General features: G+C 34.8%; 2 protein-coding genes across 3 annotated transcripts; both read right to left on the bottom strand.

The window, feature by feature from the left end:
• Positions 1-6,164: 6,164 nt before the first annotated feature.
• LOC113743500 (pentatricopeptide repeat-containing protein At2g20710, mitochondrial) lies at positions 6,165-10,897 on the bottom strand. Its single transcript, XM_027271545.2, has 2 exons — positions 10,468-10,897; positions 6,165-7,714 (listed from the first exon to the last, which is right to left on the bottom strand). The coding sequence occupies exons 1-2, from the start codon at positions 10,741-10,743 to the stop codon at positions 6,521-6,523; spliced, it is 1,470 nt and encodes a 489-aa protein (XP_027127346.1). The 5' UTR covers positions 10,744-10,897; the 3' UTR covers positions 6,165-6,520.
• A 6,678-nt stretch (positions 10,898-17,575) lies between these two features.
• Positions 17,576-21,029, bottom strand: LOC113688532 (E3 ubiquitin-protein ligase RMA1H1-like). 2 transcript variants are annotated; one of them, XM_027206374.2, is made up of 2 exons: positions 20,891-21,029; positions 17,576-18,471 (listed from the first exon to the last, which is right to left on the bottom strand). In XM_027206374.2, exon 2 carries the CDS (start codon positions 18,426-18,428, stop codon positions 17,697-17,699), a length of 732 nt encoding a protein of 243 aa, XP_027062175.1. In that variant the 5' UTR covers positions 18,429-18,471; positions 20,891-21,029; the 3' UTR covers positions 17,576-17,696. The 2 variants fall into 2 exon arrangements, with proteins under 2 accessions (XP_027062175.1, XP_027062176.1); XM_027206375.2 differs by lacking the exon at positions 20,891-21,029 and adding an exon at positions 19,390-19,528.
• Positions 21,030-26,712: the final 5,683 nt, after the last annotated feature.

The raw sequence follows: 26,712 nt of genomic DNA on the forward strand, positions 1-26,712 counted from the left end.
TTTAATCCTAGTACACACTTCCCTTGGAATAAAATGACCCCTATTTGTTGTATGGAAGGTGTAATCGATTCTAATCGAGTTGAGTTGAGTTAAAAAACTTTAATTCGAATTTCTCAAACTCTTGAAAGTTAAATTCAAATTCGGGGTCAATTTTATTTTATCTTGAGCTCAAGCTCGATCAAATTAAGTTTAGTCAAACTCAATTCAAATTCAATTGAACCTAATCAAATCTAATTGAGTTTAGGTAATATAAATTTATATTTTATATAATTTAAAATTACAGTAAATATTATATACACTAACAATGTATACGCTATTACGGTTGGTTGTACGACATATAGGGGTGAGCATCGAATTCGAATTCGGTAATTCGGTAGGTTGAAATCGGTAATTTTCGGTAAATGGTGTTGGGATATTTCGACCTAATTCGTATTCGAATTACCAAATTCCGAATTCGAATTCAATTCGGATTGAATTCGGTAAACACGAATTGACCGAATTGACCGAATTCCTGAAGCAATTGCAGCCTGTTTTGCTTTGTATAATAAAATAATTTCTAGCAATAAAATAAGTGCTGTTCACAATTATCATTCATAAAGCTGCACCAAAATAATCAAAAAATAGAAGTAGTAATCACGTCCATAGGCACAATAGCCAGATGATTGCACTACCAAATCACAACATATAAAACCTCTTCCCAGTAGCTAACGCCTACCAGTTCAAAACAGCATTACTTAAGAAATCACAAATCCAAACAGAATCTAGAAAACTTCAAAATTACTAACTATCCCAAACTTCATACATATCCAGAAATGACAAATCCACAAATCCAGAAATCATAAATCCACAATCAGAAATTACAGAAATCAATCCAGAAATCATAAAGGTCAATTATCTAGAAACAATCCACAATCCACAAGAACAAACAATTATAGGTGGTTCAACTCTCAAACTTCAGCATTTGTGACCTCTCAAAGGTCAATTACAGTTGATTCAGTTCCGGTCTTCAGCAACTCTGCAAGAACAAACAAAATTCATGAAGTATCATAAAGGCAATTATTAGAAATAAAGAAATACTTCAAATTTTGCAATAAAAATTTTGATAGCATACCAGATTCGAAGGCTTCAAGTTCTTCCAGATTTTCTTCTACATTTAATTCTGTCTTGGAGGACCGAAACCAATCTTGAGCACATATTAAACTTTGCACAATTCTAGGAGTCAAAGAACTCCTAAATGTATCAAGAACACGACCTCCGGTACTAAAAGCAGATTCGGAGGCCACAGTAGAAATTGGGACTGCTAACACATCACGAGCAAGTTTTGAAAGGATTGGGAATCTAAGGCTATTGGCCTTCCACCATAACAAGATATCAAATCTCTCATCATCTTCCTCACAATCCTCATTCAAATATTTCTCTAATTCAGATTTTGCATCCCTACCCCCAAGTTCCATTTTTCTCTTCTTAAACTCCAACTTGTACCGATCAGTGATTGTTTTAGAGGCATTCCCATGTCCATAAAATGTAGTTTTACTCCTTTGAGATTCACTTGAAAGTGAAGAAACATGAGACACAGAATTTGAGGCAGGTGTGTTGAGCATCTTGTATTCATTAAACAGCTCAAACATTGCATCTTTTGCAAGGCCAGCTATTGTTGTACCATCGGACTCACCATACATTTGGCAAACCACAAATTCAAGGTATTCAAGTTTAGTTCGAGGATCAAGCATGGAGGAAATAAAAATCAGCATATTCATCTTTTCAATCTTTCCCCAATACTTATCATATTTCTCCTTCATTGATCTTGCCATTGAACTTAATTCTTCATTATCACTTGCTGCCATTTCAATTAAAATGCCATGTATGTGACTAATATCAGTGAAAAAATTATTTGAAGTCACATATTTGGAACCAGAAACCTTCACAGTTAGCTGATAAAAGTTCTCCAAAAAAATTACCAAGAATCTAGCTTTTGTCCAATCAGATTTTGTTGGCAGATTTTCTAACTCTTGAAGCATGTAAGGATCCTGCTCCTCGAACCTCTCAAAAGCCCGCTCAAACCTTTGAGCCGTGTCTAGCATTAGATATGTAGAATTCCACCTAGTAGAGACATCTAAACAGAGCAATCTTTTGCATTCAATTTTTTCAATTTCCACACATTCCTTGAATTTTTTCAATCTAGAAGGTGACTGTCTAACATATCTAACTGCTGCCCTGATACAATCAACTGATTCCCCCAGTTTTTTGATGCCATCATTAACAATTAGATTCACTATGTGAGCTACACATCTCACATGAGTCCATTTCCCCCCTAACACAGCTTTCCCCCAATTTTGAAGTTTTCCTCGTAAATAGCTGACAGCTACATCATTGGAACTTGCATTGTCAACTGTAACAGTTAGGATATCATCAACTCCCCATTCTAGTAGACACTTTTCTATGGCCTTACCAACTTCAGTTCCCTTGTGACTAGCAATAGGACAGAAATTTAGGATCTTTTTGTTCAGTTTCCAATCATTATCTATGAAATGGGCAGTGAGGCACATATAGTTTATCCTTTGAATGGATGTCCAAGAATCTGTGGTTAGACAAATTTTGCCACTGTTATTCTTCAAGAGATGTTTCAACTTAATTTTTTCATCTAAATACAGCTGATAGCAATCTCTAGAAATAGTCCACCTCGAAGGAATTCTAAATGATGGACAAGCAGTCCGCATCATGTATTGAAAACCTCTACCCTCTACATGTTTAAATGGCAATTCATCAACAATTACCATATAAGCTATGCTTTTTCTAATGGCTTCCGCATCAAATTTCCAACTTATGAGTGCCCCTTTAACCTCTCCCTCTAATGTTTCAGTTTCACCCAAACACAAAGTAGCCTGGCCAGTGTGCTTATTTTTAGGATTTAGAGGACATTTAGCTACATGAGTATTAAGGGGAGTCGTACCATGACTTTTGGGATCCGCGGCTATGTCCTTCTCACAGTATTTGCAAATTGCATGACGAACTCCATTCACATGCTTTACATGAAAATGATCCCAAGCTTTGGACCTCTTCTTGTACTCTCCTCTTTTCTTGCCAAAACCAGATTCTTCACAGCTTTGTGTTGTAGGACTAGGAAGAAGACCTCTAGATGATCCTTCTTGTTCTAACTCATTGTGACTTGGATTACTCTCACCCTCATTAGTAGTAGACATACCTTAAGTTTTGCGAGAATCTGAGCAAATAAATTATACAATTTAGTGCAACAATCATTTAGCAATAAAATTGAAATAAAAGACTAGATGAAATTGAAGAACCAACTCAGGACAACATTCAATGAACGCTGAGAAAATCAACTAGAGACACAATGAGTGCTGTCTGGGAATGTTTTTACTAAGACCACAAAGTCCCACGCACAAACAAAAGCATTAGTAATTAATCTAACATCGAAATTCCAATTATATGATAAAGCTGCATAATTACAAGGTCACTCCCATACAAGCAACAGTATGCTCTTGACTCCTAGTCATTTAAGTGGGCATCAATCATCTTCATCCTAAGCAGCATTGCAATCGTAAGCAGTAACATCAGTTGCTACTGGTAAATTTGAAGCTTAATGATAGCCTAGAATAATGTTTACTTTTCTCCTTTCAGATAATCGAAGACAATGGGTATTGGAGTATGTATTCTAGTGGCCAGATAATTGGCACATGTGATAATCTGTACAAAAGACTTCCCACTAATGCCATGACAAAACAGAGGCCAAAACCTCAAAAAAAATATATGGAACAGATCTAAAGCTTTAAATGAAGAAATGAACCAATTTCGACATTGACTTGAGTTCAACAGTCTATCCATTTTGGCAATTCACACGAATAAAACGTCCACGGTCACTTAATACCAGGCAATGTTTCCATTAACAATAATACCTGACAGGACAAAAAATCCAGGAATCAACATTAGATGATTTGTAAATGCAAAGATTAAGAAGAAGAGAGGGAGAACCGGCTCAAGTTTGCTGCACTAGAAGAAGAATGAAACTGATCCAAGTTTGCTCAAGTTTGTACCGGCTCAACTACTCTTATCCAATTCAAAAACTCATAACTTTTATCAAGATTCAATCAGGAAGGAAATTGAGCATCAAACATCATACAAGTTCCACTGAAATTAAATTAGCCCATATAAAAAAACTAGCAAATTAAACAACGACATCCAGAATCAAATACCAAAAGAAAAAAAAAACACCAAATGAAAATCCAATTATTGAGTCTTTTTCATAAACCCATTTACCTGATAGGCTTATCCAAGGCTTCACTGGAATCAGCACTAGCGAACTGTGGTCCTGGACCTCCTGGTGATAGTGGATGCTCCGCTCGGTCAGCAATGGTGAAACCTCGGTCAGAATGGGAAACGGAGAAAGAGTGGACTGAGCAGAGGAGAGGAAAGGACAGAGGACTGACTGAGGAGAGGACTGAGCAGAATGAGGAGAGGAGAAGAAACGAGAGAAAGAGGGGAACTGAGGAAGATGGGACTGCGCCGCGGGCCGCGGCAGTGCAGAGGAGCGAGAGGAAGAGGGGACGAAGAGCGGAATTAGGGCACCACGTCTGAAAATCTGAAATTGGACCAATATGAATATCGGACATAATGAACTATTTCCTATGTAACTTAATTCGGGAATTTCGAAATTGAAAACGGTATATTATTACCGCTTTACCGAAATGAATTCGAATTCGGTATATCCGAATTCAAAAACTATAAAATCGTTTTCGAACCTAATTCGATTTCAACTTGTACTATATCCCCGATTTACCGACCGAATTACCGAATTACCAAATTCGATTTACCAAATTGAAATCGATTTCGGTCGGTAAATCGGTATTTACCGTAATTGCTCACCCCTAACGACATATATGTAAAATTTGGATTTCAAATTCAAATTCAGATTGCATGTCATGCATCTAAAAGTGTTTACGCTGTCAGCGTATAGAAAATTAATCCTTAAAATTAGGGATGAGATAAACATTTCACACTAATAAATTAAATTTATATAAAACTCGATTAAGCTCAACAAGTTTTCAAACTTCAAATAATAAGTTTGAACTTGAGCTTGTCAAATAGTTTGAGTTGCTCGAACTCGAGCTCAAGTTGAGTTTTGATCGAATAAGCTTACGAACTACTCGATTAATCTCGACTCATTTACACACTGTTCATATTCATTGTGTTTTTTTCTCCCTCACCTATTCTTTTCTTCGTTTTGTTTGTAGGTAAGAAAAAAAAAAAATCTTAGTTGAAGGGAAGGTTATCGCATTCCAAGCCTAGGGAGTCCCTTAAGTGGTGGGATTTGCTTCCTTTAAACATGGTGAATGAGTTTTATCGCTTATCAAGACAAATGAGATTTTATCAGTTGAGTCAATCCCAAATATTAACAAGGTGAATGAGCTTTATTGCTTATCAAGGTGAATGAGATTTAACTTCTCAGAAAATACCAATGCTATTCCTCTCAAACTAAGGTACTAATAGCCAGTATAAAACTTAAGAGGTGACATTAACACTTCCATATAAGTTGCTTTGACATAAAAATTTGTATCATGGCATCATTAGCTGCGTTTATGAGAAGGATCACAAATCCAATAAGGTAAATTATGATTGCACGAATTAGTTTTATGCGATGATCTTGGAGCACTCGTCTTTCTGCCACCTAGTTTATCGAGGACAAAAAGATGATAAGAAGCTTTATCCTAGATTTGTTCTTGAGGCTTTCTTTTTTTTTCTTTTTTTTCTTTCCCTTGATTTTCCATATTTTTTACGCAATCATATATTCTGAGTTAGACACAATTGAATGAATTGCCAGTTGCAATTACTCACTGAAAAAGGGACCAAAAATGCCCAAGAGAAAATTCTCAATTAATCATTATTGGAAGTCACTTGTCAACTCAATGATGTTTACCTTGTTACTAAATGGTCAATAGCATGGCAATGCGAATTCGAACAATAGCTGTACTTGAACAATATATATCTCCCAGAAGGTTCAGCCCTTAATTGTCGTTTAGGTTAGTAAACGAAATGCTTCATATATATATATATATATATATATATATATATATATATATATATATCTCGCCTATGTTAAAGTAATATACCCAATGCAGCAACAAGAAGAAAAAGTCAGGTCAATCAACTCAGAGAAGCAGCTAGAAACTGGTATAAAATGGAAAAGTTTTGTAATCCTCAGGGAAGTAGTAGTCAGGGCGTCATTTTCCATTCTCTGCAGTGCATGCATCAAACTACTAAACTGTACCCCAATGCTAGCAAAATCTGGGATCATATCTTCTTCTGTAGCGAGGCTTCAAGAATTCTTTTATATTACTTTTCTTTTTAATTCTCGCTTTGCTTCGAAGCTGATTTCCTTTCAAGAGCTGCCATGGGATGTTCCTTCTGGAGCACCCGCATTCCATTAAAATAGTAGTCAAGTATGTACTTGAAACAGCTAGAGCAGCTCAGTCCTAGGAGCATCACTCATCAGTCGTCATTTGCACTAATCTGATCCCGAAAACGATGAATCCATTTCTTCATCATTCTCATCCAGTTCAAAAAAGATACCAGTTCTAGGACTTCGACTCTCGTGTAGACGGGAAACTTGTTCTAAAACAATACCCTGATCTGCAAGTAACCTTTCAAACTTTTCCTTTTCTGCATCTCCCTTTTCTCTCAAGTATTCCAGACATGCTGTCAACGTAGTGCGGTTTAAAGTCCAAGAAGTACCTTTCCAAGAAAAGATGGCATTTTTCATTGCATCAACTGCCTTCTCCATCTGATTATCTTTGTAGTATCCAGTTGCTAGATAATCCCATGTGCTTGCAGGAATCTTTCTGCCACAGTTTATAGCTCTGTTTATAAATTCTTCAGCCCTTTGCAGCAAGCCCTTTTTAGTATAAGCATTTATCAATGTGTTTGGAATTCGGAAGTCATAAGAAGTGTTCACAGATTCCCATTCCTGAAAAATCTTTTCAGCTTCATCAATGTCATCCAACCAGATTAAAGAGCTTATCATGTGAAAGTACCCATTGTTGGTCATATTTCCTCTCTTCTTGTAAAGATGCCAGATTCGTGTGACTTCATCTTTGTCACCCAAACTGGCATACATACTAAGGAGAATTTGGTAGGCAAGTCCTCTATTGCTACCTCTGATAAGTTTCTCTGCCTTCTTCAGCATGTCAGAAGCTTTATCTTGGAGGTTAGCTCCTAAGTATCCCTTTGCTGCTGTTACACAAGCATTCCAATTCACATTAACTAGAAGGTCATCTTCCATTTTCTTCAAGAGCTTCTCCATGGCCTCTATATCAGAATTTAGAGCATAAGCATTCAACAAGATGCAGTATGCGGGTTTATCAAAAGTTATGCCTTCCTGTTCCATCTGACGAACAAGCTTCTCCAATTTCTCACGCTTTCCCAGCTTAGAGTAGAGGTTCAGCATAATACAGTAGGATAACTTCATATTACAACCAAATCTTCCCATTACACGCATGATTGCCTCAGCCTGTTCCACTAATTTCTTCTTGGCATAGCAATTTAATAGAGAACCATAGACCTTAAAAGTTTTCAGACTATCCGGGACATTAAAAAAGTAGTTCTCTGCCTCTCGTAATCCATGTACTTTAGATATTAAATCCAGTCTCACTGCAACATCTTCAGGTGATAGGTTAGAACTGTCAACGATCCACTTAGACAACTGAAAGAAAAATGAGAAATGAGCAATGGAGCCAAAAGTTTCAGCACTCATGGGGCTCCAATTAGAGGAGATAATTCAGGCATTCATACAATATAGCCTTGAAACTTTGCAGGTTCAAATGAATTGCATATTATACTGAAGAAACAGCAAGTGGCTCAAGGAGCTTTTGTGGTCTACACGGTAAAAATAACTTAAAGGCTACATTAACTTGATCTACCTTTTAGTTTCTCAACATCATAAAGATCTCCCCTCGGATTTCTTACATCATACCCCCTCTCTTATTAGTTTTTTCAATTAAACAAATTTAAGTTACATATTAGACTACTTTTTCTCCATTCAATAAAACATGTTACAAGTTTTACCAATCAAAGTAATGCTAGAAGCTTATTTTTCATGAAATCACAAATTAATGTGAAAATAATGACGACAACTTGATTGTTAATTTTATGATAATGAAGTTACTCTTAAAACGAAAAAAATAGCTAATTCTTAAAACAAAGAATTTACCTCACTTGACTATGAAAGATGGTATATGATGATTATCAATGTGGAAAGATATATTACAACATAGCAGACAACTCTAAATTCGTCTAAGAATGTCAAGATACAGGTATTGCAGAGAAAACCATCTTTGGCCATATTTTCTTGAAAGGAATCGCAGCTTATGAATAGCTCGGATAATTCATTTCCTTGTCCATTTCTCCAAAAATAGAGATTTGAAGGATTCAAGATCGCAATGTACCCTCACCAGCACATGCTGCAATTATGCAAACCACTCTAGCACCAGCCTTTCTAAGTGTAATCTATTGCCACATACAAAATCTTTTGCCACTTAGTAAATGCAACAATTTCTCAAGATAGGTGCAACTTCTGTAAACACCAAAGTAACAACACTACCTGTAACATCCTATGTAAGTAGACTGATTGGAATCCAGACATGAGGGAGTAATACATCTCAACAATTTTATCCAGATATAAGACAGCACCAACTTCTTAATGTTCAGTTACTGTTTCTCAAAATTTTATCTTCATCATGATTTTTAATTTGATAATATCATAAAAAGCATATGATAATAAGCACTACACAATTGCATCTGTTTGTTTATAGAAGAAATCAAAATGCAGGTTGATATGGTTATTCTCATACCACAAGCACGCCAAGTGTTCTTTCAGTCTCTTAACTGGTAGCACTTTCTTTAAGTGGAGGAGTTTGCATACATGTTAGCGGTGAAATTTCAAGATTCCTAGCTCAGGTGAGAAACTTTCAATACATTCTTGTTAAGCACCCTTAATTACTTCTTTGTGTGAAACCTCCAAATCATTCAGATGAGGCAAGAGCACAAGAAAAAATATGATAAAAAGCATGAAAGTTCTGAAAGTGCAGAACTTTAAGATCGAAGTTTTGAAGCATAATAAACTCACTTCAGATTGAACAGATTTCAACGAGTTTCATGGCTCTCATTTTAAGACCCCAAGTTCTAACAGCTAGATTTTCCCAAATCTGTATCTGATGATCCATATAACTTACAAAGAACAATTGGAAAAAGCAGTTATGGGAAAACAGTAGGAATGATCTATCAAATGGCAACAATGCAATGAAGATTCAGATGCATGTTGAGTAGGAAGAACAAAGCATTGTGGAGATTTGAATGGAAAACCTGCTAGATGTGACATCAAGAACAGTAGAAGTAAAGTCCTGTAGCCAAGTATTTTACTTGACCACTGATTAAGTTTTCACAAGTGGGACAGTTGCAGTTATTGCAGCACCACGTTGGCTTCCCATTATACTTGTTTTCAATCATTTCATTGTCTATCTCACTTTCAGAAACAGCCCCCAAATATAGTATTGCATTTCTAACCGTCTTCGATATTTTAGATTTGGCACTTCACAGCTTAGCAAATTCAATTATATTTTATATTTTAGATTTGACTTTTCACATCTTACCAAATTCCACTAGAAAATTGACTTCATAGAATTAATACATCAGACCAGGTTTTTCGAAACCTTATATCCTTTTGGAACAAACCATCCATCAAGGCACCAGGTACAAATCTCAAGGGATGGTCTCTTAAGGTATAAAACAGAAATTTCCCATCGGAATGCTTCAATTTACTTCCCAACCAACTCAGCAGCACAAATCCACAACATTTCTGAAATCAAAGACCCTATTTCTTCTGATCGCTCAAGGTGCTATGCAAGCATGAATTTTCAAAGTTAACCCCATCATTTCCCTAAATTTCATCAGCATCAGTATCAAACATATTCAGCAACCATTTTAGCCTAAAAAAGTTCCTTTCATTAAAAGTTATCAAAAATCCTTCATCAGTGGGCGTGCATGACTAATTTTTTCAACCTTTCCGACCTTGGTTCAATAGGAGCGTACCAAGTCAGAAAGACTGAGCTAGTGCAGTCTTTCCTTTCCCTAACATCGACCAAAACTAAACACCACATACTAAAAAAATATTGATTCATTTCCCATTTAATTCAAAGTCATAAAATACCTTCAATTTAGGGTCTAATTTTCCATAATCTAACCTCATTAGTCTTAATGCATACTCACATAAACATAAGTCACACATACCCAATAAAGTAATAAAGATCACTTCTTTTCTTTTTCCTCAATAGCATTATCCATAGAGCATTTACAACCTAGAACCTAATAGCAAATCACTTAACACAGGATTTACAACAAGTTCAATAAATGCAGATAAACAAATAATCACATTTTTCTTGCATAATCTAATAGACAGGCCTGAAGAGCATGAGTGTAGCGTCTGTTTTTCCTCAGGATTTTGAAGATGGTTTTGAGCTCGGATCGATGAACGGGTCGGCCTTCCCGAACCCATTGATCAAGAATTGGGACAATGGAAACCTGAGGGTCTCCAGCTGGTAAAATTCTCTTGAACAAAGTGTTTGGGGAGGGGGAAACTGAGGTCTTTGTTGAAAATGAGAAAAGCCCAGATGCCTCGTTCCAATTATAGTGTGATTTCTTGCAGAAATTCAACAAGTTTTTGAAGGAATTGATCATTTGTGCAGGCAGAGGAATGATTTTGCAGTATGTTCTTTCTTGTTGTGGAGGGAGATTTTACAATGGTTTATGATGATCTGGTCCGGGCTATGACTTATGAGGCTAAAAAGGCTTCTATTTGATTGGGGGGTTATTTTCAAAATCACATATTGGCACCGAGGTTTCATTTGTATGGTAGTATGCTGATTTAGGCCCTTTTTGTACCTATGGGTTTTCGTATGGGCGAGTTGTAAGTTTTTTTTATTTTTTTTTTTGAGGTTTTAAATTCGACACCTACTATTTACAATATTTCATCGGAGTTGTAAGTTTAAATCATTTTAAAGTGAAAAAGATATATTGGACAAGTTTTACTTTAGTCCCTTATAATTCAGCTTCGACACTTTTTGTCCTTTATCCTATTCACGTTTTAATTTTTTTGAGTTATTCTTGTTTGATTTTAGTCCCTCAGTTTTATTATTTACCTATGCGATGCTTTTCATTTATGCTTTTCTTCCTTTTAGAAAAATTTCAGAAAGGCTTGAATAGGAATGAAGAAGCAAGAAGGGAAATGAAAAGTAGAAAAGGAGAATCAAAAGAAATGCAATTCCTGATCCTTTTTAGAAATAGAAGGGACCAAATGTGTGAATATTGAAACATGAGAGTAGTAAGTAGAACATGAAAACACAAAATTAAGACTAGGACAAAAAATTTAAAAGAAAGGGACCTGAATTAAATTTGCACATTTGAGAAAAGTTTGACAACCTGACTTTGTGATCGAAATTTTGATGCCTTTTAAGGAAATATTAATTTACTAACAACAAGATTTGCTCAATTAGCTTGCTGTTGAAAAACAATTTTGACTTCAAATGAAGGAGGAGTTGATGTGAAATCAAACTGGTTATTTCTATGGAGGACTTTTATGATTCTTGGAACTTTTCTCTTATTCAATTCTAATATCAAATCAACAAATTTCATCTTAATTTAAGAAAATGCATATATATATATATATTAAGAAGTGAAGTTTAAGGACCAGCAATTTGAGATGTACTAAGGCCGAGTTTTCTAAATGAATTGTTTTTGGCTCAACTAGACAAGTAATTCTGTTGACAGATAAAGTCCCCATATACTGCATGCAATTCTTGATGAAAAAGAAAAAAAAGGTAGTGCTAGTGGAACATATTTGTCCTCCAATCTTGTCATAGCTATTCTTGAATCCACTATTCACCTTAGCGCTGTTCTTGGTAAAAGCAAAAAATATAACGCATGTAAACAGATTCACATATTCAACTTACACTTTTATATCCAATATTATAAACTTTCAAAATAGATGCTACCTCATTGTGATCATATTACCGGCCGGCCAAGAAAATATGTGCTTATTGCAAGATGTGCAAAAACATGTTTTAAGTTTTTGAACCAAACTAAGAAAATAAAGAACCAAACCAGATGGATAAATGCTCTTTACAATACTAAAAGGAGAGGAGATTTTAATTGATGCATCTGTAAAGAAAAAAAATGTATTCCTTCACAAACCATCATATAAATATGATAATACAGTACATCCTTTCACGTATAGACATTTTGAAACCCTTACCCACATGTAAAAAAAAAAAAAAAAAAAAAAAGAATTCGGGTTTTCGGTAACATGTTTGGTGTTATAGTACTCCTATCTTACGTTTTATTACACTCCGTCTTTAAACTATCTAAGCTGCTAAAATAAAACAATTTCATCAACATGCATTCTTGAATGCCAAGCTGCTTATTTACTATAGTATAAGTACTCTTTGCTTCACTTTCTTGGGGGGAAGGACACATCCAGGGCTTTACAACTCCTTATTTGTAATAGGACTAGACCCTGATGGAGGTGTTGGACCACGCTTTGGTAACGTTGAAGCATATACAGCAGACTTCTGTATTCTTGACCTGCTTTGCCTCCCAGTTTCAACTTCTCCCTCAAATCCCTTGCCACCATGGCCTTCTTCTCCTCCTCCTCACTGACCAGGCAAACGTCCCTCAGCCTGCAGCATTACTCTATTAAGGAAAAGAAACAGGATTGGTGATGCTGTGACGATTTCTTGAGCTTGATAAAGCACCCCATTTTGTGGTAATTTAGTTCTAATCGATCGTATATACAGCACCAGCAGGCCTCAAAGAGTAGTGTTAGACACTAATCAATGAGATTTTGCACATAATATGCTGGTGATTAGAGATGAAAAGCACGTACATATATGCCCAGAACCGGAACCTAAGAGCTGGTTGAGCTGTAGTGTATATCAATTGGTCAACCTCAGCTGGCTACAAATCATACTTTATTGTCAATTTGAAGAAGAGAATAATTCTCTATAAGGCAAAAACTAGCTTCTTGAAAGGTGAATAATCTATATATTTTTTACTCAAACTGATAATTTAAAGAGTAAATCTTATATATACTGACAGTGTATATACTATCACTATTTGATTTATGACATTTGTGCAAAAGTTGAATTTTAAATTCAAAATTTTCATAATTGTCGTTCATCCAACACTGATAGTGTATACACTGTCAGTGTAGGAAAGATTGATCCTAATTTAAAAGCCTTGTTTATATAGGCATTGAGGTTTGAAGGCACGGCCAATTGGCTTATTTAGTTGAAAGTCTTATGCATGATAATGATTATTTAGTGGTTGTGGGATGTTTTAGTGCCTTAATTCGATGTGCAACTATTTCCATGAAATATTTGAGAGAGACCTGTGTTTTTTTTATTTTTTTTTGCTATGGTAAGTGCAAATGGAGTACAATGTCAAATTGTGAAAATTATTTGTACTTTTCTTGTCGTATTGGATTGTAGGAAATAAATTTCATGGACATTAGTCCCATTAAAGGTGTAAAACCTGATTGATTCTTAGTTCTTACTCCCAAGTAAGGCATTGGTACATTAAGGAAGCAACCCCAGGATTGGTGGACAAAGTCAAGAAGAATGGTCTGCAAGATGGCTTTTCCAGATGCTTTTAGTTTAGTTTTCTTAAGCCCCAATGAATAACGTTTATGGACAATAATTAATCTGAATTAATCATTTCTTTTTCTTTTTCTTTTTCTTTTTCTTTTTGGCGAACTAGAGATTGGGAAAGTTAGAATGTGATGTAGACCAGCGCCTAAGATTAATCTGAATTAATCTTTTTTTTTTTGCATGAGTGTCCCATTTGCTGTTGACTTATCTCTAATTATGGCCGAATTGTCCCCAAAAATATTTTGCATCAAAATCATACCATGAAGTTCACGCTAAGGGCCCTGTTAAAGAGGCATTTGAGAAACAATCTGGTCCCTTAAGGTTTCTAATATTTTTACTTGGCTCCCTTAAGGTTTCAAAAATTGCACTTACCTCCCTTGTCCATTTAAAATGACAATACTAATATTGATAATTTAATAAAACTCCCTTGTTGCCATGTCTATACAAAGGATGGATTTTATAATTTTTTTTCCTTCTTATTCATTTCTCTAATATTTCATTAGAATTATAGATAAACTATCAATGTTATCCCTAATATCTGTCTAGATCAAATGTTAAACAAGTAATTTTTTGATAACTTTTAATATCATCCAATTTTTAGTAGCTCTTTTTTTGGTATCAAAATCAAGAATAATTAAAAACAAATGGCTCAAAATCACTACCAAACTATGGTAGTTCAATCACTAAACTAGTCCATAAACTTTTATTAAAAAAAAATAGTCCATAAACTTAAAAAAAAAAAAGATAGCACTTTTTTCTCTATCTTAAAAAGAATATATATGCTTAATAGAGCACTATAAACAATAGCCTATTATATCAAAAGATATATTGCCATAGTTGATTATCAATTAACAAATATGGGCATGAAAAACTTGAGACTCTTTGTCTTTTATAATTGTGCTAAATTACTTTACAATTGTTTAGAAGAATAAATTAAACTTTATAAGATAAGGACATTTTAGGGTATTCATTAAAATTTTGACCCTGTTTTAAGGTTTGGTTACCAAAGTGTCAAATCAAGGGTGGTAAGTGTAATTTTTAAAACTTCAAAGGAACTAAGTGAAATACTCAAAAATCTCAAGGGAAGTTCTTGAAATTATCCCAAAAAAATGGATCATGGTTCAATAAAAAAAAGGTGGTCATATTTTCTATTAAGAGGACCTGTATTATCTCAGGATGGTGGAATAATTTAGACCCGCTTGTGATCAACGACTAATTTAACTATCGACTTATTTGTCTATGCTCGAAATTAATTTCAATTATGCCAATTATTTGCTAAGTTGGGTTGGATTCATCAATATTATTAGTTTTTCAAGAGGGCGAAACCATGTAAATCGAATCTATGACTGAATAATTCACGGGAGAGACAACGATTTGGAAACAAAATAGCTCTTAAAATCTCTTTTTATTCTTTGTTGTCGAATGTTCCACCGTTACTTGTTGCATTATGCTGGCCCTATCCAATAAATTTGGTATATCATCATTTACGTGCTGTTTCACGCCCTTTGCCTGTAATAATGTCTTTTATAAATTATCAAGACTAGTTAGGTACTAACACCAAATTATTAAGGTAACGTGATCATTTGGATTGCTTTCATGTTATAATGGGACATTGTGACCAATCCTATCAAGTGATTTTAATGTCTTATCCTTCTGATTTGCTTTTTTTCCCATGGCACAAATTGCCATGATATGAAGTAGAAGGATCTTGGAGTAAAGCCCTACGGTAAACAACTAGAAGAGCTAGAAAAATGCAGATCAGAAATGAACCAAATATATATTAGGATGGCTTTTTTTTTTTGCAACGATAGAATTTCTATAGCCTAATCTAACCGAATCTAGCGAGAAGGGCAAGGGAGGACTGATGTGATAATCTAGGGAGAGCGGGAGAGGGAGGGAGAGGGGGACTGATATGAGTAGAGATCGCCACATATAGTGACAACACTACCAAGACTGACGGTGACCACCAGGCCTTTAAAACCGACGGAAGATCACTTGTACTGGAAGATCGTAGCTGACAACTTGTACTGGAAGATCACTAAATAAGCCAGGCAAATGTGTGAAAACATGGTACAGAAAGATTAAAAAAAAAAAAAAAAGGAAGAAGCCTATTAGCTGAAAAATATAGTCACAGAGAAACCGACGGGAATTGAATATACGGATGCAAGAGACACCTCTGTAAATCTAAGAGAAGCCACATTAAGTGGCAATTTTTTTATAAGAGTCAAGATTTGAATGAGAGTCAAGATTTGAACCTTTGACCTCCAACCCTACAAAAAACATGTGGTGGTCAATGATTCTAGAAATAGTTGGTTACAACCAAAAAAAAAGTTGGTAAAGTGTTTCCGTTGCTAATGCACCCTCGTATTTGTTCTTGTGTCCCAGTTAACCTTGTTAACTTATAATTCACTTAAAGATTAAAGAAAAAAGAATGCATTAGATCTTTTGAGTGTTTAATGGGCTATGGCCACCTCCAAAGCAGTTGCCATTGTTTTCTTATTAAGAGGAAATTTGAGTTAATTATCTACTGACACAATTTTGCATGTCTTGTGCTTGTAAGTAGACTTCTTTGTTCTATATAAAATACCAGAATGGGAGAAGGAAAACTACCTGCCATTGCATGATGAAAGCTGAAAAGCAGAAAGTAGATAAGAATGGGAGATATTTCTTAAGAATCAAGTGTACAAAGTTGTGAGCTAGACGCTATCCAACATGCACATTGACAGTATATTATGAAGAACAAATCTGGAGAGAAGGGTAGTGAAGACAAAGCACCAATAATAAAGAGGAGGAGAAGAAGAAGGTTCATTATGAGAAAACTACTAGGAGCCAAAAAGAAAAAAGAGAGAAGATGCAGATGATGGCAAATCGGAAGCTTCATTATGAGCTTGTCTTGATCTAATGGGGACCGATAAGAAGAAATTAAGGATTTAAGAATACCCAACCCACACGCCTAATAGTTCAAATCACCATGGACCATCAGAGGGGCCAGAATTTTCTAGTGATAAGGAAAGAAATGACCTTTGTTGGCCTTTTCTCAAAGAATTTGATGAGAATCTTAAAAAGTTAATGTCCAAAATAGATTACTAAACCAATCAAAATTTAGTTAGTCACCGAAGTTTGGAAGCTTCTCCTCCATCAACTTCCAAAGTTGCCGCCACGGCACTTGCTCCTGCCACCATATTGTACGATATTGCACACCACCGCCATAGCCCCCACCATCCACCATATATTTCTGTTTCCCTCATCAACAATTTTGACACTAGTGAAAATGACAAGAAGTAAAAAGGAGAACACAATTTGACTTGCAACCAAAGTTAAATGCATGTGGGTTCTTGATCATGGGACTGAAGGTCTACGAGTTGCCTATTCATTCAACCATCTTGCTTCCCAAATTTGACTAAACCTTACCTCTATCAACATATATAGTGGACCATTATGCTACTTGTAATCATGAACATATCCATCTTATCTATAGTGCTTTGATGCAATTTACTCCTCAATTACTCCTCCAACCTCAATTGTTTCAAGGGAATCAACTTTGTGGCCCACCAGCCACTCAATAAGTCAGTTTATTATCTGTGTAGTGTGGCATCAACCACCACCAAAAATGTGCTCCAAACCTTAGAGCAGAGTATGATTGTAGCTTGATAATGGAATGGAGGTGAAGTCTGGTCACATGGAATAGAGGGCTTAATGGAGAAATTATTGTACTTCTTTAACCTACATATGTTAGTAGTAATTATTTAAGACTGAGATAGTAGGAAGTGAAGTTTGTTTATTAGTCCCTCCAGCATACAACCAAATATTTAGAATTGTTCATACTTAGAAACTGAGATCAAATAGTATATATCAGCAGCTTCAGATTTGGAGATGGCACACACTCTGTGATTTGCTATTGCTAAATTAATAGGCTGAGTTTGTATAACAGGGGTGGATTTTCTTTTTTTACATGTATACGTTTGGGAGGATTGGGAGAAAACTGTATCAAAACAGCAGCAGACATAAAACCATAGAACAGCAGAGGAAAAAACATATTCTGCTGAGAGATTTGTCAGCCTGCATCACTTGCCTTCTCATCCTCGGAGTGCTACCACCTGACAGATGAAATGAATTTGGGTATGAATAGGCCTGTGGGTTCCGAAACATCCTAGTAAGAACCATTTCACCAAGCATCGTCACCAATGGATGATACGTGTTCGGACTCATTGTGCCACTGGAAAACTGAGGGTAAGATTGTGGTGGTTGTGTGTAACTTAGTCGGTGAAGCTGTGGAACTGCACGTGAGATATTCGGCGTTGTGGGTAATGACAGCATACTTCCACATTTTGGGCTTGGTGGCCTTTGCGGGATGACTATGCCTAGTTGTCCTGCTTTTGCTTCGGAAGGCTTTGTAGCGAGTCCCCTACCATAGAGAGGAATTACACTTTCTTCAGATAGTTCAGCCTTGCAGACAGGACATTGTGGCTGTTGGAGGTTGCAATTTTCAGAAGGCATGCTCCGAAAATGGATCCATTTGTAGATGCAGGGCCAACAATAGAGGTGGCCACAGAACGTGACGACAGGATCTCGTGCGCAACCCAGGCAAATGTTACAGTCCAAACCCCCCGAAGGATTATCTTCCAGCTCATCCGGTGAATGGGATTTGCACTTTGTCAATGAAATGTCATCTCGATCGAAGTTGTTTTCAACTGCTGGCTCTTGGAAATACTCCTCCATTACTATTTGCTTTTCTTGTCAAGTAAAATTTTGATACTACTACCTGAAAACAAAAGGGCAGAAATAAAGATGGTTAGATTCAACCGCTCACAACAACAAGTAGTTGCAAATTTCTATTATTTCTGACAAACTATATGCATAAATATCTGCCAAGGTAAAAGTGTTATTCAACATCAAAAGCATGAACGGGTTTGAACACTAATTCCGTGGTTAAAGCTTCACAATCCCACTCATCATGATCTTAGTTTATGTCCTCATCCAAAAGGTATCAGAAGCAGAGACTGAAAGAGGTTACTATCCATCATATGGCGTTTCAATTTGACTGAATTATTTAAGTAATCCAATCGAACAGAACGTTGAACAATGCTGCCATTTAGCTATTACAATACATAGCTTATAGTAATAATACACTATTGCACAGGTTGCGTACAAGTAGCCAGTCCTGGCTGGGCAAGGGACCACTTGAAAACCATGACCTACCAGTTCAGAAAGTAAATAAGAAACAATTTCCCATTGATATAATGGTATACATCAGCTACTCTAATTGTTAAATATGCAAACCACCCAAAATTCAAAGAAACTTCCGATTGAACTATATTATTGCTCTAATAGCTAACCACAATCTTCTACAAGGTTTTTTCACAGCAGAGCCTATCCGGTTATCAAGATCACCTATTTTTCATCCTTTCTTAGCTCTATCATACAAAATAACATATCAGGAAGTTTCAAAAATCAGATTAACTACTATTCTATCTCTATCTTTGAAAACATATTTAGATGGGCAAAAAGGAGATCATGGGTTTTTGCACTACAGGTAGGTGAGACTTTGGTTGGAAATTAATTTTGCGACATAAACATCCTATCACGTTCTAAGAAACTTTACCACTAACCTTCTACTCAACTACCCAACTTATTTCATAATAAATAGGTGAACAAACAGTGGACAAGGAACAATTATCACCTCAAGAATAAAACAGTTAATATCACCCACAGAATGAAGTCCTGAACATTGATTGTGGAGATTGATAAACATATTTCTAGAAGATGTTGCAAGAGCCACAACTCAATCAACTGCTTCATATCATCTTCTTTGCACCATTTAGTCCAGAAGACTATCCAAACTAAAGGAGTGTAAGCAAAAAAAACACATCCACTTGTGGTACAAGAGAAACTCAATACTCAGATATAGGATGTGATTGATTAACACAAGATTCAATGGTGAGATTCAGGTATTCATTGTACCCAAGAGAAAATCAAGACTCTCTGAAAGATATATTCTTCAAAGATCTAAAAGATCTGGTCAAATAATAAAACAAACCCTTGAAAAAAATCAAAAAGAGAACGATTTCTATGGTCCTTGTTGGAAAAAAAAAGGAAGAAGAACAAAAGATAATACTTCATATTGGGGGAAAAAGGGATGGTGAACTGAAAGGCACCATATGTCGAAAATGAAAACTGAAAACCCCAGAAAGAAAATTGTTAAGGTCCATTTTGAGGCATATAAGGACCACCAAGAAAGGTACAAATTAAGGTGCTCAGAATTCATCGTCAAAGCTTGGACGCTAGCATGATAAGGGGTCCTCCAACTTGCAGCTGGAACATCCATTTGGCAAAACACTGCATCTAGAAAGTGGCACTAAATACTAGAAGGATTCACCCATCTCAGTAGAGATGGGCAAGAATTGAGAGATTTCGCCATCTCTACCCCACAGATGCAAATTATGGTACAATTCAGAACTCACAAGAAGGAATACTTCATTAAGCACATCAAACTCTAACAAGATTCACCTGGAAATCATAAGGTGAACTGATAAGAATCAAAACCCCATAGCTTTGATCTCAAATACACAAGACAAGAGTGTTCTCGCACAATTTAAATTGCGAAACATACCCAATTCTTCTTCCTCCCCTTTCCCCCAACACCCCCAATACCAAGTCCAAAAAAAAGGACTCACAACATACAAGAATTTCATCATCCAGGACTATTCTCATCAATAAAGAAAACAAACGAAATCAAGATGTAAATACCAAATGGCGAAAAAATATTGGTACGAAACACAGTGCTTAAATTATACCAAAAATTTGAACTTCTTCTACCAAGTTTCAAGCTTTATTCAATGTAACCATGAATCATAATCCACCAAAATTTGCTTTGCCCCCTGAACTCACAGAAGCCCCTTAAGCCTTATCCAGCTACCCCAGATAAATATTCTATTCCACTTCCTTTCACCTTCTATAACTCAAAACAAACAAAGAAAAGATCAGAATTTTCAAAAAACAGATTAAGGCCATTGCAGAAAAACTCAGAGGTTCGAAGGTCAATACCAATACTGAATTGTCTTAACAGAAAGACTCAAACTTTATCCAAATCTCTTCATGCAAATAGATATTCAAAAGCAACCCTTTTCCTATTTTTTGCATACACATACAAAACAGAGGGATAAAGAAGAGAAGATACATACCAAAAGCACAAAAAAGTTGGCCTCTTGATCGAGGAAAAACTGGCAATTTAGTGGCTTCTTCAATACAAAAGACCAAAGATATCCTAAGCTTTTAGCTAAAACAGGGGAGAGAACAGAAATACTTTGGCAAACAGCAAAGCAATGGCGTGCTACGAATCTCTTTTTGCTCTGTTTTCTCTGTTATGGTTTTGGGTTTGCAAGCTGAGGCAGAAAGGTCTAAAATGAGGAGATGAAGAGAAAGGTTTAAGGGGAGGGCTTTATATACCGAGGCAAAGGGTCAGATCCCATTATTTAATGTTAAATTGCTACTATATCAATAAATGGAGCTTTTTGTTTTCGTCCGTATGAAAGTGGACAAATTAAATAAGTTGATTTTTTCTTTTACATTATTTTTTTATTTTCTCTAATAACAGGATAAACCTTCCCACGAGACCCACACAAATAATATTCAAGAAAGCAGACTATCCCCCCGAAAATAAATGTTAAACCTAAATGGCTAAATATAATTATTTGGATAGTAAATTATTTGAGATAATTTTATGAAAAAATACTGTAGCATTTTTTTGATGTGATGTATGTGAGATAAAAAAGTAATTGAAAAATGTGTTGATGATACAAGCAAGTCAGTGTGTGTAAATAAGGTATAAATAATGTGCATTCCAGACATACTATAACACTAAAAAAAAGTTACTTGCTCCTCAATAACCTGAGTTAAACCTAAATTTAAGATTAAAGTCAAGACTTAACTATTATAATTTTTACGATTGACCCAAAAAAGGCACTTGTAATAGCTTTAACCACATTTTTTCTACCACTACTAGCATTTAAGTTAGGCATTAATTTTTATCTTTTGGTAAAATAAATAATCAGTTGTCTCTTGAATTGATCGAGATTGTAGAGTTGGTGTCATGCCTTCCTATCAATTCGAGTTCGAATCTCTCTTGAAATATATGTCTGTCACACGGGATTTGCTTAGTATGTCTTATTCCTCTGTATGGTCAGCGGACTATTGCACGGGATTGAATTTATTCAGTGCACACTCTCAAATAACGACTATCGATTCCCTTGTTAATAAAATAAATAAATAATTAATTAATTAGTGTGTGTCTGTGTGTAAAAGTTTTTGTGTGACGTACAAAAGTGGAGCACTTGGCTTTCTTTATGTAAGAAGATTAGAGTCCTTCTGGATAAACACACATGATTATAGCACACGCAAAAGGTAGGCTGTATTTGTCTTGCCCCGTGGAATCAGGATGGGAGGTCATCCCTTATTATCTGGCGTGGCAGCTACGGGGGAGCTTGTGTTCTACGCGTTTTTTGGCTAGGTGTGAAATCACAATGCATGTCCTCATCAACTAAGTATTATCTATCTTCTTCCCTTTTACTTTCATTATTTTATTATGTATGGATCTTTCCTTTGGCTCTTTTTCAGTTTTCTAGTCTATAGTAGTTCTGTTGTTTACATTATGAATTTTCAAGTTGGTTTTAAGGATGCACTAACATTTTTCTTCTGTAAGTTAAGTGGACCATTGTTCTAGTTTTAGTGAAGTTTATAAGGGAAATCCAATTTTGTCCTATTTCGAGTATGGTCCCGGTATATCTTTCGCTTTATTGGTCAAGAATTTAAGCCTTAACATATTATTAGTGTAAGAAGTTAATACTTGTACACGTTTCAAGCCCCTTAATCAAGACTAGTAAAATTTTGATTCTAGATGTGGGAACATCTAGATTTGGCTTTAATTTCCTTTTCTAGAGAGAGAGAGAGGTATAGGAAGGTTCAAGATGGCTAAGGAATTTGGGAAACAAAAAAGAAAATGAATAGTTTTTTTTTTTTAGATATTTAGGTTAGTTTTGTTGTTGTTGTTTATTATAGGGTCAAATACAATTCGAGCTCATGTAAAATGTGGTCTCTCAAATTTTAATGATTTTCTTGTTGTTTTCTTTTGTCTACTTTGGTAATATCAATAAGGGTTTTTTCTTAACCAGTGTTCAAGAGGCACTTGTTGATATACCTATATCACACCTAACTTATCATGGAAATATACACACTAACAATTATTGCTTTATATATATATATATATTAATTGACTTTATTTTTAAAAAATTTTGAAACATAAACTATATTTTAATGAATGTCCCATGAAAACAATAAAAAAGTTAGACGGATATAAAGCTCCAGTTAAATGCTTGACAACGTGTCCCTTGGAGGAATAACTGTTTGATACCTGTGCTATGCTTAAGTGGAAGTGATCAATGAAAAGTTAAGCACCACAAAAAGCAAAATCGGTGAAGCATTACCATAATTTGTAGGAGGTCATTAAATTAAAGGATTAATTTTTTATACACTTACAGTGTATATACTTTCATTATTAGATGCATGACATATAATTCAAATTTGAATTTAAAACTCAAATTTTACATATATATCGTACATCTCATTATAATAGTGTGTGCACCGTCAGTGTATATAAAATTTACTCAAAATTAAATATTCTAAAAAGCAGCATTGACTCTTGTGGAAAAATGATGGATTGAAAGGTTAAGCACCACACAAACAAAAGTAGTTAAGTATTACCATAACTCGTAATTTGTAACTAAATTACATGCTCTAAACTGCAGGTTAAATTAGTTCCACAGCATAAGGGGACAATATTGTATGGAAAAGTCCTTTTTTTTAATTTTTTTTTTTTTTGTAATAGAAGAGGAATGAGATTTAAGAAGCGAGGAGGAAGAATAAGTATTCAAATTCATGACCTCTAAGTTTTGATATTTCAACTTTAAGCACTATAGCAAGACCTCTTCGACAGGTAAAATCAGTTACGTATACATATATAGCTGTATTTCGTGTTAATTATTTGAAATTATTCTCCTCCTATTAATACATATCTATAATTTTGGTCTAAGTGTTTGATAATTCAAACGTTTTACCTTGTAAACTGGGTTCAATAAGTACCCCCATAAAGTAATTAACCGCGTGAAAGGTGAAACATGATGATGTTTAAAGTTAAACTGTTAGCGGTGGTTTTACCTAAATTTTTTTTTTTTTGGCATCTAGGCAAAAGGGATAAGAACGCACTAACTGTAAATTAGGTGGCTAGTCATATTACAGTAAAATGCACGATAATTGTGCGGTAATTTAAATTTTATCTGTTGAGAAGCACGCTATAAACTCAAATTTCATCTTTTTAACGTTTAATGCAAGACTTAGACAAATATTCATGGTTCATGGCAGTCCTAATTTAGACTTGCAACTTTTCACTTATATAAAATCAAAATGGACCCCTTTATTAATTTTCACTTGGGAACTGATTTACTTACTTTAACTACAGGGAATTGATATAGGTGGAAGATCCCATACAGCAATTGTTTAATCGTTTATGGGATTATCGAATCGAAAACAAAGTATACTGCCACTCTTTGTCCCAGACTGCTGCAGCACTGAGCTAGTATTTCCACCAAAAATGGATAAATTACTTATTACCTCCTATAGTTTTATATAATATCAGATGGCTTCTTAAAATTTTAACATAACCCTCCTATCGTTTATTATATAAAGTGAAAAATGGACGGAATAGACAATCGATTACAATGTTTATACCAAACGTGCTCTAAAAGTGTGTGTGATAAAATTTTAACATCCATGCGACCTCTTTATGATTTGTATAAATATCCATTTTATCTCTCTGTGATTTTTGCATGAATAAATTCATGTAATCTCCTTATGTTTTTATACAAGGTGGTTAAACCGTCAATTGATTTAGCATTTAAATAAGGATACTATTAGTATTTCAACTAACGGTGGAGTACATAGGATATTTTTCATCAAATTTTCACTTTTCATAAAATTATAGGGGGTGAAGTGGATATTTTGAAATGTTAGAAAGATCATGTAATAATAGATAAAACCACCACGGGGGATTATATGTAATTTACCCCTACAAAATAATGCTCCAACTAGTTAACCAAGTGACACATTTTTCTTATGTTGCGATAAAAGTGTGAGACAAAGAGATAAACACTAGGAGCATCATCTTTTGCAGTTCTCTAGAAAAGTCCACGTAATTAAACTATTGGCAGTTGTCATTTGTTAATTAACAGAAGTTGATGTTTTACATCTATAATTAATTATATACGTAATCAAACGAGTGAACCGGAAAAATCTAAGTCGTATTCCTTTTTCAGCACTACATATTTTTTTGGCTAATTTTGTCAAACATGAATTACAAAAAAAAGGGTAAACATAGAGCATTAGAAGCATCCGTTTGTTTAAAAGAAGTTACGAGTTATAATATACACGAATAGCTCAATAACCAAATGATCCATATGGTAATGTTAATAATTCCTTTATCTCTTAATCTCGATTAGGATAGCTTTTGATTTTTTTTTCATTTTTTTTTAAAAAAAAATATAAATGACTGAGTCATGATTTAAGTAATCACTAAATTCGCATCCTTCCATCCTAAAATGAAAATCGCTTCATATATATAAGATTGAATAATAATGGTACAAAATAATAAAGGGTATGCATCAAAAGTGCAAATTTGACGTGAAAGGTATGAATTCAGCCAATTCCAAGTACTTATATTGATAAAAATCTATGTCACTTTCCCTTAACCCTTTAAGGGTTTTCTCGTGCTTTGAAAAGTTCATATACTTCGTGAACCTTTTGAATCAAGAGCAGAAACACAATTTGGTTTTTAATTAATCTTGATGTCATCAAGATTAAGAAATAAAAAAAAATTAAAATGGCGCGTGAACTCCCAGCGCATTTTGGTCAAATTATAAACCGTGACACGCAACTTTTCATCTGAGTCCCTTTGTTGAATTTCAACGGGGTAGAATATAACGTTTACCAGGAACAGCACGGTCAAAACGAATCATCAAATCCATAATAATTTCAGCCACAAAAATTTAAAATAGTGTACCAAAAAATCTGTTAAAATTGAAAGGACTTTGCATATTCAGTCTTGATCAGAAGTTGAAAATCTGTTATTCAATTTATAGGGAGTTTAGTCACGGGGCTTATTTTGTCAAGATCTTGTGCTGAAGTTCATGAGGGTTGATCAGCCAATTCGTCCAATTTTTGGACCAAAATTCTTAGTCCATTTATGTACTTTTGTACCTCTGTTTTTCTCAATCATTCATTCAGTAGTTAGTTTGAGAATATTTTATTCCTAGTCAAAATTCTTCTTCGCCGGTTCATCTAATTCTTCAACCTACATCACTAGATATCTTTAATTCTTTTGACTGTTCATACTTTTTCTTTGGCTGATTACTAGTCAATATATTTGAATCTTGGGATAGCATCCAGTTCATGCGATTCTTATTGAATGGAAGTTTTCGTTTTTTTTTTTTTATAAAATAGAAGGAAGAAGGAAATGGGAAAGGAGAACCGGAAAATTCAAATGAAACAGAAGGTCTTAGCAGTCGTTTGTAATCATTAATTTACTTTTACAGAAAAGGAACTTAGAAAATTGTAGACTTGTAGAAATGTTCTAGATTCAATTTGAATTGTTATTGTAGACTTGTAAAACCATTCTAGATTCAAGTAAAATTTTCTCGATTCTCAAGCGATGGATAGGATACTACGAGTTTTGCCTTTGCAATTTGGAAGCATATTAATACCAAAAAAAAAAAAAAATCTTATATACACTAACAGTGTATACACTATCATGGTCAAATACACGACACATATGCAAAATTTGAGTTTCAAATTCAAACTTGGATTATATGCCACGCATCCAATGTTGAAAGAGTATACACTGTCAGTGCATAGATGATTAATCTAAAAAAAAAAAAAAGCAAGTCACTTTGTATTATCA

Source organism: Coffea arabica, chromosome 5e (assembly GCF_036785885.1).
Source record: "Coffea arabica cultivar ET-39 chromosome 5e, Coffea Arabica ET-39 HiFi, whole genome shotgun sequence".
Classification (NCBI taxonomy): Eukaryota; Viridiplantae; Streptophyta; class Magnoliopsida; order Gentianales; family Rubiaceae; genus Coffea; species Coffea arabica.

What these genes read in the sequence shown, in the direction of transcription:
- LOC113743500 (XM_027271545.2), bottom strand. Translation starts at nt 10,743, where the DNA reads ATGATCAATTCCTTCAAAAACTTGTTGAATTTCTGCAAGAAATCACAC. An exon ending in GCTACACTCATGCTCTTCAG is followed by an intron (nt 7,715 to 10,467) that starts GCCTGTCTATTA and finishes TTTTTCTTTCAG; the next exon opens with TTGTCTAAGTGGATCGTTGA.
- LOC113688532 (XM_027206374.2), bottom strand. Translation starts at nt 18,428, where the DNA reads ATGGAGGAGTATTTCCAAGAGCCAGCAGTTGAAAACAACTTCGATCGA.